This window comes from Nyctibius grandis, chromosome 6, assembly GCF_013368605.1.
Source record: "Nyctibius grandis isolate bNycGra1 chromosome 6, bNycGra1.pri, whole genome shotgun sequence".
Classification (NCBI taxonomy): Eukaryota; Metazoa; Chordata; class Aves; order Nyctibiiformes; family Nyctibiidae; genus Nyctibius; species Nyctibius grandis.
In genome coordinates, this window is record NC_090663.1 from 52,880,291 (window position 1) to 52,895,005 (window position 14,715).

Sequence of the window (14,715 nt, forward strand, 5' to 3'; positions counted from 1 at the left end):
CAATGGAGTGCAAGAAAAAAAAAGGCAGGCGGCTGCAAACAGGTTGCATCTCTGTTGGATGTATTTCTTTCTAGGGGTATTCCAGGTACCACTGGCGTGATGATTTTTAAGTATTGCACTAGAAGGAGTATCTTGTAGAAGACATCATATACTGCATTGATTTATTTAGATATAAACATCTGAAAGCTTTACTTATAGTGGTTGTAACTCTGGCTGCTTATCAGTAACTTTACTATTGTAATCTGCCTTTAACCCTCTTACAGGGAAAAAACAAGATGTAGCTGCCACAATACAGCTGCATGACATTACCCTCTCTCAAGGTCTCCAGCAGTGTGATAAGATCCCATAAAAAGCTTTGGGGTACCACTGCCAAACAAATCTTCTCTTGTAGGAATTGTGTCAATGCATGGTTCTTAAATACCTGTTGTGGCTACAAAATTGTTTAACTGAAGGTCTTTTGTACCAGAACATTCTTCATGCTGAAGAAAATTGCTGGGGTAGTTAAGATACCATCCCACATGCTTCATTTTTCCTGATACCATCCCACATGCTTCATTTTTCCTAAGTTGTCTTGCTGCCCTGCTAATTATTTAACATGCAGTTTGAATGCCCCTTCTCGCCTCCCCATCCCAGCCCCTTCTTCATCCTACCATGAGTATTTAATGCTGAAATTTTGATGGGACATCCATTTCCATATTGGTACACAGCAATGGCCCAAACATACAATTACATCTTCAGCTCAGGATGGAGCACAAGCAGCTGTTTTAATAAGGGTTTTCTTTCTCTCTTCCCACAGCTCTGAAATAAGAGCAAAGGGAATACAGAAATGACTGCCCAAGGAAATTGGTTTTTTATAAATGTTCTCTTCTCTCAAGTTTATTCCAGGGCGCTAGACCTGCTACAGCATAGGAAAACACACTAGCATTAGCAAGTGATTATTCTGGAGGCCTGGGTTCGCCTGGCACTCCAGTGCTTGGAGGTGATGCATAGGTGGGCTGGAGCTGCTGCATTCATTCTGCTCGGCACTATTTTTCTTCTGCTTTGTCATGTGTATCCTCATTACAGCTTGCTGATGAGGACTGGTAATGGGATGAGTTACCTGGGACTGGACTCGGTGCAATAATCAGCTAATCGTCAGTTCCCGGGCAGAGACATTTCTCATGGAAATGCATTTTCTTACTGCTCCCAGCCAGTGCTTGTGAATAATATGAGATGAGCACGAGTACTGCCGGAGGAACAGCCTTGCAGTCAGTGAGAGTCTCTGCTGTGGTGCCCCCCTCTTCCAGAGAGGGAGTGGCGGCTCAGTGCAGCAAGGTAGACGGGGCTGCGCTCGTCAAACTTCTTTGAAGAGTAAAAATCATCACTGGTAGTAGCGGGCAGCTCCCAGTACAGTGGCAGGCTGCAGAGCACCGGTTGCGAACCATTAACCTGCACTTGTGCAGGGAGTGAAAATGCTTTGTCTTATTTCAGGATGCAGAAAAGGAGGGAGGGTACAAAAGCTCTTTCAGTGAGGCATAGGATTAAACCTTGGGTTTGTTCACGTTTAGACAATCTGCTCTTGCTTTAACTAAAATTTGGCTTCTTGGATCAGTAGCTGAAATACTGCATGTAAACAACATGGATGCATCAAGATACTGACCTTTGCCACTCATTGTGATTTTCAGGTGCTTGCAGAACTGTGGAAGGGAGAAGGGAAGACTCCTCTTGAAATCGTTAGGGAAAAGAAGCTTGAACTGATACAGGATGAAAAAGAGCTTGAACAGATCTGCCAGGCGGTGATTGACGGACAAGAAAATGAGGTGATTGTCGTGGTGCTGGGAAGCTTTGTGCACTATGGCAGTCTGTGGCACTAAAAAGGGGTTAAAATGGCCTCTTTTTTTTCTCCTTTTGATTGGCATTTGAGCTCTAGAGCCAGTATAGGAGCATTGAAGCTGCTGCTCAGATATTATCAGGCTTTTCTTCTTCCTTATTTTACTAAGTGTTTTTTTGGAAATTGAAGCATACACAAAATGAGCAGCAGAAGAAATTACCAGTCTGGCTAATGCACTAAGTCATTCTGAAAGACCATAAAAATTTAATGCTGGAAAGCAAAACTGGGGGGATCTTTCCCCCTTCAGCTCTACTGCCATTAACCTGACCTGGCCACCCAGCTGCATAACTCTGATTTTTGTGTCATCTGTTGTGATATTAGGGCAACACTGTTAAACTGTTCTGAAGCTGGAGGTTGAAGTTACCTGCCAGCAAGGCATATATTAGCTATGGAATTAGAGACTGTATCAGAGGCTGGCAAGGCAAAAATTTCACTTGCATCTGTCTCTTTGCCATGTCCCTGTCTCCCCCCACTGCCAAAGAGACGAGCCTAGCTGGCTCTCCTGCCTGACACTGGCTGTGGGGTGGGGAGGAGCCAGACCCCCGTGGCAGCAGCATCAGTGGCTCCAGAGCTGTTGTCCGCGCTGCTGGGCTGTGGCAGCAGCGCAGATGCGGCAGTAGGAAAGATGAGGGTTTGGCTCTTCCCCATCTCCTTGGAAGGACACACAGTAGCCTGCGTGGCTCACCGGTCTAACAAGGTCTGAGCGGGGGAAAAGGGAAAAAAAGCCGTGTTGATCATGAAGGGGAGGATTGAGAAGGGATCTTGACAGAGTCTAAAATCTGCTTTATCAAAACCAAAATGAAAACAAGGGCTTATTTGTTCTCTGGAGCGAAAATGTAAAAGCAGAAGTGAATAGCTTACTTCTAATATAAACATTGTCTAGATACATTTGCCATTTAGAAAAAAACATTAACGTCTTTTGAGAACAATACCACCCACCCCCGATCTCATTGGGGGATGCTAACAGCTCTGCAAGAGCTTTTGATAAAGAAAATGAGCTTGCAGTAGGTCGGCGTGACCTCCATCAGAGCGACTCATTTGCAGAGCCTGATAAAAGGGCTGCTGTATTTTCAGACTGGTACAGAAGCACAAGTGTGGATAGAAAGAACATTAGAACTGATTGGGAAGGGCAGAAGCCAAAGGTCCAGAACCGCACTCCCATTTCAATAATAATAATGCTTTCTCCGAGAATGTAATTCCTCTGTGTTTTCTGCTGTTTTAGTCAAGCCAAATGCAGTAGAATGGCCTCACTTCCCTAGTTTTTCCAGGTGATCTTTCGTCAAGGCAAAAACTGCCTTGAAGGCCTGTAACTCATTGCTTTGGATTACTGCGAGAGCTGACCTTACAAAATAGAGTTAGCTGCGTACTTGACAGGGTCAGGGGGAAGTGTGCCTTGCTTTCTGATAGTACATTTCTTTAAAATGAACTAATTTAACAGTTTTTCAAGCCAACACTGAGCACTTCATGAAAATACAGTATCTAGATTGTACTGTATTCTGCCTATATAGGTAATTTCTAGCAGGTCAGGTGTAATGAGTCCTTTCCATATTGTGACATTACAGAGAAGGTTTTCGATTGCAAATAATTCGAATACTGTAATGAGTAGCAATATTTGCATTTGTGCTTGGTATTGGCACCGTGGGTGGTTCATATGTTCGCAACCCTTCCCTTAATATCTGTAAATATGACATCCTGTTTAGTTGATGCTATCGTGTTCTGCCCAGTAACTCTGACAATGTAGAGAATGTCTTCCCTGCCACACAGACAACACCAAGGCCAGAAGCTTGTCTTGCAGCAGTAACACCTCCTTTAGAAATGCCTGAAATGAAATTGCCAATGCTTTTCTCAGTGTCTTTACTTAGCTTTTCAATAGGGCCCTTGCTATTTTGCAGGTGACTGTACACGAAACAGTAGCTGTCTGACAGGAGGTCACATTTCTGATCAGTTAATTAGTTGCTATGTTGCAAAGGATTCCTTGCTTAAAGGAAATAACATGCTCTTGCAAAAACACCTATGTCTGCACTTGAAGGCCCTCACAAATATTATCAAATAGATTGTGATTCGATGTAAATTACTTGTTATAGCTGAACAGTATATCATCGAGTACAAAGGTACAGCCTATTAGCAAAAAGAAATCAGTCTCATTTTTCTGGCTCTTTCCCAGGAAGTCACTGTTCAAGTTGCAGACACTGTTAAAATCCGAAGGTGTTTTCTGACTTTTTCAATCAGAGGAGATTTTTCTATTAGCTGTAAGGCCCTGCTGCTTCAGGGACTTGCTGCTGTTGTCTCAGGGGAGCAGAGCAGGAGCTTATTGCAAAGCTGAAGGCAGTTTTTATAAATAACATCTTAGCCCAACATGTAGTATTGTAGCACAGTGTTCCAAAGGACAAAAATATTCACACCTTGGCTGTGAATGAGTGAAAATGCCCAGGTTTACTGTAACAGTGGTGTTTGCTGTTTTTTTTCTTTAAAGGTTATGGCGATAAAAGCAGGAAATCTAAAAGTTCTAAATAAGTTAATTGGGCTGGTACAAAGACAAACACAAGGACGATCCAATCCTATTCTGGTGAAGCAATTATTAGAGAAGAAGCTCTCAGAGTAGCCACCAGAGAAAACCACCCAGGTGTCTTCAGAAAACATGTGGTTCCTTCTGGCTGGTTCACTGCAACTGAACTTTGGTGCCTCCTCGTGTATGAGCAGGACTATTGGTTATACTTGAAGCAGCATTACGTCCTAGCCTTCCCTGGATGCATCAGCCAAAGACAGATGAGCAGAAGAATAGCAGGAGATGATACACTCATTTGCATCTCCCTCGCTTCGGCGTGGCAGTCGGAAATGTGATTTCCACACAGCTGTGGGAAACAAGTTCACAAAGGTGTCTGTGAGTACGCAGAGAGCTGGAGCTGTACTGGGTAGTTTTGTAATAAAGCAAGTGTAAACTCAGCTTTTCTGGCTGCGTTTTGTGAGAAGGGAAATTCACAGATTGTGAATGCAAAATAATAAGTCACTGTAAAAGTGTGAGCACACTAGAAACCCTGATTAAAACACCTAGCTGTAATTAAAAAGACCACGTGTGTCTCCATGCCTAGCAGAAGGGGAAAAAAAAATGTCCACTGCTCTCATTCTTCCTGGTTTGTGAGGGATGGGGAAAAGGTGAAGGCGAGCTGCTTAAGTACATGCCTGAGGCTGGTGTCACAAACAGATGTAAGTGTCAAATTGTTTGCTCACCTTCTCCTTGTTGTGTACCCAAACATCTGCTTTGCCTACCCACAGTTCATTCAGTTCTGAAGAATGCCTAAGGGCTGTGTGCCTGAGCCCTTCCCAGGGTCACATCCCGTTTTGGGCTGTGAGGCTCAGCACAGCAGGCGTGCTGTTGCCAGTCCTGCACAACCTACACAGGAACAAGTAGGGCCTTCCTGTAGTAGCTCAGTAAAGGGACCATTCGCCCCAGGGCTGCACGCTACTCTGGCACGTGGCTTTCTGCTGTCACCTGGAACTGCACCACAGTGTGGAAGGAATTGAACATGCATTGACTTACAAAACTGAGCTGAATTTGGCTGCGTTCCAGGGTCTGCTCGACTATTTAATCCTGAGGAGTGTTTTGTGCTGTTTTTTTCATACCTTCCCTTTTTCAGCTCCTAGCTTTAAGTATCCACTGCAATCCAGGGTCCTAGATTCAACTTCCCACTCGAGCTGATCAAACCATTAACAGAAAACGCAACTAGAGGCAGCCTATCAAATTTACATTGGTTAGGGAAAGAAATCCCATTTAGTACAATGGGTCTGAAGGTCTTTAATCCCTTCTGGAGGCTGCTAAGCCGTGCCATTTGAAGATCACATTTATCTCAGACCTCAGAGATACTTCTTCAGAATTGTTCTTTAGGATATGCCTGCAGGGCAGGTGTCATGAGAGGAGTGCAACAGGTGTGGCCCTGGGACTTCAGTGACATTTTGCAAAACTAGTTGAAACTAGGTCGATGGCAGTTCGTTCTCATGAGTAGTAGTGCTAATGTCTGTCTGGAGGAGGACATTCTGTACAGACTGGCTCACAGTTCAAGTGTGAACTAGAAGGAAAAAAACCTCGTGGTTTTCAAATACCTTTAATGAATAAAATGTATACCCATTATTCACATAAAAATAACTTTACAATTCAAAAGTCATACAGCTGACAAAAAGCAGTAACATGGTTGCAATCAAAACCTGTGACCCTTCAAAAAAAAACAGAAAAACCCACAAACCTCCAAAAAATCCAAAAAAACCCAAAACCCCAAACCAACGCCCCCCAGGATTCTCATGTAACATGACCTTCACACAAAGGCTTTTACTGTTACTTTTCATATCATGAGCAAAAAGTACCATTTTTACTTACAGTGGTGTGAGTTTGTGGTAGGTGTTCAGTCAATAAAGGTTTCAAGTATACAGCAAACGTTAAATTTTGGAATTCTGTTCAACTCTTGCCACAGCAGCAAGAAATGGAAAGGCACAAGGGCTTCTGCATGAAATCATGAACCTTAATTTAAAGGTACTCCCTCAGTTTAAAAAAAACCCCACCATTGTTTCCAAAAGATGTTCCTCCAAGGTTAATGCTTTTTGTTGCACAGCTTGGTGTTGCTGTGCTGAGTTTCCCCTCTGCTGTAGTGGTGCCTCTTTAAAAAGAGAAAGCAAAACAACAAAGTATTGGGAAGAGTAATAATTAAGCTGTGTTTAAAAGAAGGAAGAATCTCCACTACTGTAGCACGGCTGCTGCTGGTAAATGTCTTTTTAATGGCTACTTCTTCTTAGCCACTCTTTTCCTACGTAATTACACTTTACTAATATGGTACAAAATCTGTTAGAAATCATGAGCCAAGTTCTATACGAGTACGGTGTTAGATCTGTACATGGATTTCCTGTAAATCTCAGTCTGTTTTCACCTCCACCTGCCAGATGCAATGGATAACAAGAAAGATTAAAAAGGGATAATTGTAATATTCTTCGCCTTCCAGGGAAGGGAAGAGCAGCTATAGTCTATAAATTTTGCACTATATTATGAAACAGTCACTTCTAAAATTTTTAAAGAAATCTTTTGCAGACGCACACAAAATGTAAATTTCTTTCTGATAGAAGAAAGTGGTTTGAGTCAGATGAGATGAAGATGATGAATCTTTTTAACGTTTGTGAAGATACCAGCTACCAAGTTCAAAGCAGCGGTAGCTGGCGGTGCTAGGCCTGAGCGATGAGAAGGCTGGGCAGGGCCAGCTGGCATGGCTCCCACTGTGGCAGCCGGCATTAAGGGGCTCATCAGTCACCTTACACCATCTTGATTGAACCAACGCAACCAAAACAACAGATCCAGCTGCCTGCAAAGGGCCTCACACAGCAGCCTAAATACAACTACCACCTTCCTCTGTGTCCTAAATGGAGCTAAAGGCAAATTCTAAGTACTCCACAAACAAAGTCTGTACTGTGCAAAACAGCTTTGGTTTGTATTTAAAAGACAGAAGAAGCAGCAGCCTCAAGGAATTTAATATCTGCTATTGTAAAGAGAAAAAAAAAACCAAACCCCTAGGACAGGTGGGTCCACAAGATAAAAGGCAGAGCTTGACTATGAAGTGTTAGATGTCCAAACGTTTTGCAGACCAGGAGGCTGTTCTAAGTGTGGTTGTATCGAGGCTAGGAACTCAACAATTAAGACTGAGGCTTTGTCCCCAACTTGCCAGTCTTACTTCGCTACAACAGTGCTCCCCGATCTACTGATTGCAGATGCCATCTGTGCAACAGCATTAGGCAGGGTGAATTAAGGACAGTTTCGTGCAGATTTTCAGCAGTAACTGTCCATGAACAGAGGGCCAAGGAAAATGCTCACAAATTAAAAGCTGACACCAGACACTGTCATGACAATCTCATCTACTCGTTGCTGGCAGTTCTTTAGGAGGTCACGCCTGAGGGTGGAGAGATGATACTTACTATCCCGTATAGCTGAAGTATCCCATATCTGAGGTTGCAGAAGAGGAGAAGAAAGTTGTCTAAAAAGATGCTGGCAATGCTGAAGTAGTGAAGAAAGAATTTCTAGCACTCAGCATTGGCTGCAGAGTTTAATTTTAACTGTGTTTAAAATAGAAGCATATGATAGGAACCTTAACTAAAAAATTTACAGCTAGAGTATTCACGCTGCGATTTCACTGTGGCCCCTTTCCACTCCACTTCTGCGGCATGGTGTCAGTACTGTAATGTTCTCATTTCTGTTCTGAGCACCCCTCTACCCACACACTTTCACAACCACTGACCTCAGCAGCACCTTCTCAGTGATTTATGGCCTTGTGGGTATGCTCAACCTGTAAAGTGTTTGGGTTTTTTTCATGTAAAGAAAAACAAATTGAGTTTTCACTCAACTCTCTCTTCTCAAACTGCACGAGGGAGAAGACCGAGTAGCACACTGGTGGTCTTTTTGCCCTTGGTGCCTGCATCGTCCTTGCAATGCTGTTTACAAATACTCTGAAGTTCATTGGATTCTGCTTCACATAATAGCCATGTAAAACCAAGCTACAGCAGATAGGAGGTCAAGCTTTATCGACCCAAATGCTTAGAAGCTTTCCTGCATTGGGTCAGCTGTGAGTGCAAGTCATCCCTGTCCCCTCAGAAGCTGCAAACTTTCAGGTAAGAGAGGGAGAGAGAAATTCCATTGCTAAACAGTGTGAGGAAGGCAATAAAATACAAAATCCTACATTGTCGTGACCTGTAAGTCGCTGCACCTTTTTCTGCCCATTGCGATGGCAGATTTACACTCCCACCTAGCAGAGCCCTGGGCCGAGCCAGATCAGTAATCAGGGATCACTGCAGCGGGAACACAAGCCCACCAGGAACACTCCTGACTGTGCTCCAACACACACCCCGCATCAGGATGTACAGTCTGAATGTTAACTGCAATAAAGCCCACCTACAGAAATGCTCAGGTGCTGCCATGAGGCAACAAAGATGCAAAAGAACGTAGAGTTTAGTGAGCAACGCAGCTCTGCATGGTCCCAGTGAGCACTGACTGGGCCCTCCCTCTAGGACTGGCCTAGTCCCAGAGCCTCAGGATCTCCCATAGGGCAGACGGGCATTTCACAATTGTCTGCAGCATTTGCTGACCATTTGTACGTATAGATGGAGAGGGACCCTGACCTTTGCTGTTCCTCCCCTTTATCTGTCTGTGAGGTCCAACTCATGACTCTGCAACTGACTCCATCTCACCTGCTGGCCTTTCCCCAAAAAAGCCTGGTGACAGCTGTGCCAGCCCCCACGTTACCCCAGCACACACACAGGCAGCCAATTATTTCGTGCCACATCCATTGCATTGTCATTGCAGCCTTTGGAGAAGTGCCTAGAGCTGGGTTCAGTACTTAGAGCTGCAAAGGTTGTACTACCATGAGCTAATTCTAACAAGAGCACTTGAAGGCCAAGAGCTTCACTGTAGGAATTGCTCCTCTCCATGCACAGGCATTTTGTGTAAGCATGAAGCAAAACTTCTCCTGACATATGGTGGCATCAGACACAGGTTTCATTATCTGAAGCATTCACCCACTAAGCAGGCATAACCATCGGTAAATTATATTTTACCTTCTCATTTCTAAAGCTTGAGGCACCGCATTTTCAGACGGGCCTTAAAGGCTGCTAGGTTTTTGACACTGAAGCTCAAAAACCGATGTTACGACTCCGGAGTTTTACGACAGACACTGGTCAGAGTTGCCAACACCAAGCTGCGCTTGGACACCGAGAGACACCTCGAGCAACATGAGTCCTTGGCTCAAGCTGCAGCAAGGGGTACTGAGACCCAGAGCTGCTCCCTCTCCTTTGAGGATGAGATGGCATTTCATCTGAGCTCTGGCCAAACTGACACAGCTCGTCTTGGATTTGACTCATCCACGTTATTTTTTTGGTTTAAATCCAAGCTAGCTATTTTTAAAGTAGACTGCAATAAAATACAGCTGCTGTAGAACAGCATTTCTGTAGGTTGCCCAGAGAAGTTGTGGCTGCCCCCTCCCTGGCAGTGTTCAAGGCCAGATTGGATGAGGCTTTGAGCAACCTGGTCTAGTGGAAAGGTGTCCCTGCCTGTGGCAGGGGGGTTGCAACTAGATGATCTTTAAGGTCCCTTCCAACTCAAACCATTCTATGATTCTATGATTCTATGAACTGGCCTCGTTAGAAATGTAAGTTTGCAGGTATTTAGTCCACAGTACGTAATTGTATGCGGGCAGTCTGCCGAAGTGCCAGAGAAAGTTATTTGGTTGAGAAATGCAGCCTTTGCACAAAAGTTCCATCAGGGCTTTTAGCCCAGAGACTTCAGTCTTAATTTAATCCAGCTGCCACACAAGAACCATTATAATCAATGAACAAAAAGAAGATTTGCACAGTCAGCAACAAAACGCCACTTTAAGTACCTACATATTTGAGAACCCAGGTAATGCTCCTACTCATAAATAAGAGGCTTCCAGCTGAGCATACAACAAATGAAATACATTGATGCTGGGCCACAACGTGTTTAGAAAAGCTGGGGGCCCCTAAAAAATAAAGTATGTTTAGTCAGAGCTGGGCTTTCACTGTCAACCAGTCACGGACATAGCGTTGTGTTCTGTGGCTGGCTGCGGTCGGACAGCTGGCACCACCATCGTATTAGCTGAATTCCCAGTTATGCCAGTCTGACATCACCTTAACAAGGAGCAATTTTTACCCTCCTTCGCACAGTTCTGGCCCAAAGCAGCACACAGCAGTGCTACCCACTTGCATAGTTACCACAGGACGCTGTCGCATTCATTTTTCAAGTTTGCTGTGAGCTTTTTCTTTCTGGTCCCTGGTAAATCAGAGCAACACAAATGTAAATTCTTACTGCAATTCACATGGAGGCAAGTGCCCCCTGCTAATCGGCGGTATTTCACCTTTGGTTTGCTCATTAACGTGAGCTGCCTGAGTGTCATGTACCCTCCGTTTCTGCTGATAATGCTCAAAAGGTGCAAGGAAGAACATACTGTAATTATCTAAATCGGATCTGGACACAGCAGCAACATTACTGTACTGTGCCAGAGCAATCTGAGTTAAAAGGAGGAGCAAAATCCCAGTATTCTACTCGTAATCACAGATGCGGTTTAAGTGTTACAAATGTAATGGGAGCTGTCATAAAAACTGCAGGCATGACATAGCAATTTCAGTAAATACAGCACAGTAAATGGCTTATTAAATCAAGCTGCCCTCAAACAGGAGCTGTGGCTACAAATTCAAACGATACAATGACATAATTTAACTGCACCAAATCACACCACTCTCATCCTTTTCTTCCCAACCTTGAGATTTTAGAGCTTCTTAGAGGAGGTAAAAAACCTTGCTGAGGCATGAAACCTTCTATGAGGCATAAGCAGAGTGCACAAAAGGGTAGTGAACGCGTACACGCTGTGCTAGATGGTAATGCTTCCCTTAGTAAACAGAACTTAACCTCTTGAACTTAAACCCTTGGGCTCTGCGGGATGCAGTAAGTTTGTTTGCATATATTTTCCTCTGAAGCAGCGAACAGAGCGCTTAGGCGTTGTGCCCAGGCCAAAGAGCAATTAGAATAGTGCTGGTGGCAGAAACGCTGTTCAGGCTTACGGCCTCTCCAGTCCAGTGCCCGTTCCAAAGCACGGCCCCTGCCAATGGCTGACGTCCACCCCAGTCACACCACGTTTTCTCCCATTCTAGGAAATTTACCCATCTTACGAAAAAGATCAAATCACATCTGAAAGGCAAATGCACTAAGCGGGTACGGCAGCACACCACCACTGAATTCGTCAGACTTTTTACAAAGTGACAAACCCCAATGAAAGAGGAAGTAACGTATGAACTGGATGCTCTGAGATGTCTCTGGGTGTGCCAGTGGGAGGGACAGCCCATGCCCGCTACTGGGAATTTTCTCATTTCCACGGAATACAGCTGAGAACAGAAGCTCTCATTTCTATTCTTCCAAATGAAGGTCAGAAGTTGCCAGGACAAAAAAGGCCAGTGCATCTTTCACATCTGAAATGGCAACACCAACAACTTGATCTCATTTGAAATCCCATATTTTTCTTTAGGGCACACATGGAAAGATATCACATTTAAGAAAATGCTAGACTACAATAACAAAAAGGCAGCGAGCAGGGCCAACAGCACAGCACATGAATATTGCAACTGACTGTATGTGCCCAAAGATCAGCACAATGCAAAGGGTGACGCTGTTTTGAATGAAAGTTGCCGAGTGCATTAGCCAAATTAATACAAACCGTGTGTGTGTGTGTGCTGAGACTAACCCACAGCGCATCCAAAAGTGGTCAAAGGTAAAAGAGAATGACTACAGTGGTTTTAGACAAAGTGTTCACTTTTGGTAGGTTGCAAAAAAAAAAAAAAAATAGCAGCAATAGCTGCTGCAAGATTCCTTGCTAGAGCAGAACAGCTTAAAAGCACACTCAAAGGCGACATCATTGGAAATGTGGCATTCACAGTTTGAAACATTTAGCAGGAGACTGGAAATGAACTTCGGTATCACTGAGCCACCACCTGCAGGTTTTGGAATAGATCTGCCAACCCTGAGACACTTCATTCATGACTGATGCTGAGACAGTGCGCCAAGGAGGGACTGCTCTAGTCACACGCACACGGGAGTGTGGGGAAATCCTGACCACAGAGCACTTCCTTACCCTCAGAAAGAGGAGCGTAACGCTGTGTCCTCCGGCGGCCTACCGGCTAGACCACAGCTTGGGGCAGAGCTCATACAGGGTTTTTTGGAAAAAGATGTATCATTGGTGAGAGACAGGATAACACATTGTCTAACTGGAGGGAAGAAGCTTATTAAACAAGCATTTGGCCGAAGAACTTCTGCACACAGAGGTGATTAATCTCAAAATATCAACAGGTTCTGCATTTTGAAGACAGGAAGATGCAATTCTTGCCAGTATTTTTTTTGCTGGGTGCTGGACATTATGCTACTGTCACAACTAAGACATGCTGCAAGGCTGATCCCGCTCAAGAACCAAGTAATATAAAGTTACAGGTTTGATTGCCATTTTTACAGTCCTGAGCCAGGGTCACTGCACTCGTCCACCTCTTCCTTTTGGGGAGCTGACAGACAGATTTTCTGTTTACGAGGGGACACTGCGCACAAACACAGTTCTGACCTTTCTGCAAGAAGTCTTCCACACAACTCCAGATTTCAAAGGCTGAATTTATCCTACTGGATATAGAGGATAAGCTCTGCTACAGCTTATGAGGTAAATCCTCCCCTTCCTCAAATTTACAGATGCTTTTTTGAGCAGTCCACATTTTAAAGTCCCCATGTAGCTTAATAGACCTGCTGAGATGAAACTGCTGTGACTTTGTACTTTTGTTGAAAACACCAGTTAAAATCAACAATCTCAAAAGAAATCCCTTCTAGCCAGCAAATAAAGATTCTTATTTTAGAATAAAAACAAGGGAAGGGAGTGTTCACATAGTAACCTTACTGCCTTGAGCACTGGTCTGCAGAATTCTTTTTTTTAAAAAAAAAAATATTTTCATTCCTTTTTAAAAAGTCCTTCAGAAAAAGGACTGGATTGCTTCTGCAATTTAGCACTTGTTTCTGAACCACTAAAAGTTAGCTGATCACGCTCATTTGGTACTTTTTCTTCTGCTCACATAAACTTCCTATCAGGAGAGGTGAGGAGCAGAGCAAGCACTGCCCCTGCATCCACCATGCTAAAACACTTTCCACACACAGCGCTACTGAACCCCTTCAGACCAGGCCTGTGAGTACAGCAGGAAAGACAGCACTACTGGTAATAGTGGGAGTGGGGGAGTGGGGAAAGAACGCACCATGTCCTAGGACAAGTTTTAAAAAAAAAAAAAAAAAAAATCTTAATTTGCTCATCGCCCATTTACAACAACAATACGGGGGGGAAAAATCGAAAGAGCTCTCTTAAACCTGCATAACTAAGACTTAAGAAAAAACCCACAGCCTTGGCTTCAGCTTCTGAGGAAGCTTGTGAGGTGAAACAGGGCTGGATGGAGGTCAGTAGGTGATTTACAGGATAGCAATGCAATGGTGCCTAAAAAAAAATAATTTAGAAGTGAAAGCAAACCAGAGAGTCAGCTAGGAAGCAACACAACCCCAGCCATCATGGAAGTGAAGACTGTACAGCAAACAAGTGAAGACAGACCCAGAGAAGTTCTTGAGGTGATTTTGTTAGAGGTACACTGCGGGATTTTTTTTTTTTTACTTGGAATAGCCCACAGCAGTCTGACACAATGCATGTGTCTCACAGCTTGTAGATTAAAGGTACAACTTTTCAGAAGCATCTAAAGGATTTAGGAGCTTCAGTTGCACTGCAAATTCCACAGGAATTTGACTTGTAATTAATTAAGACTCTTCTGGAGTGTCTTTGTTTTTTGTTTTTAAAGCATTCTATTCCCTTGCAATCTCTGAGGAAGTGTGTTTCAAAATCAGGGTGCAATTAACTGGAGCATCCCACATTACGGAATTACAGTGAGCAGGAGAACTAATGTATGCAAGTGTTATTTCTGATTTCCGTTTTTTCAGATTTCCTGGAGTCACTGTTAGTTTCTTTCCTGGACAAAGGGGTTAAAGGCTTTTTTGAACTAAGCCCCTCTTTATGTAGCCAACTACAGCACACTGGACGCACAATTATGCTACTAAGATGAGATGAAATGCAGTGGTGATGCACCAATTCATCATGTTTGGGTTCTTCTAATGAAGCCCATTACTCACAGAAGAGAATTTTCTCAAGCAGTTAGTCACCAGCAGACAGCTTTCCCTGTTACTCCGTCCTTTTCTGCAGCTGGTGAATAGTCTGGTCCTCCCCTCACCATCCAAAAAGTGCAATATTAGG

At 43.8% G+C, this 14,715-nt stretch overlaps 1 protein-coding gene across 1 annotated transcript in view; it reads left to right on the forward strand.

Annotated features, from left to right (window-relative positions):
* GATB (glutamyl-tRNA amidotransferase subunit B) overlaps window positions 1-4,813 on the forward strand; it is a 43,947-nt gene extending 39,134 nt beyond the window's left edge. The window contains exons 12-13 of the mRNA XM_068403124.1: window positions 1,665-1,799; window positions 4,344-4,813. Coding sequence (XP_068259225.1) covers window positions 1,665-1,799; window positions 4,344-4,472 — 264 coding nt within the window. The 3' untranslated portion in view covers window positions 4,473-4,813. The remainder of the gene's footprint in view (window positions 1-1,664; window positions 1,800-4,343) is intronic.
* The last annotated feature ends 9,902 nt before the right edge of the window (window positions 4,814-14,715 follow it).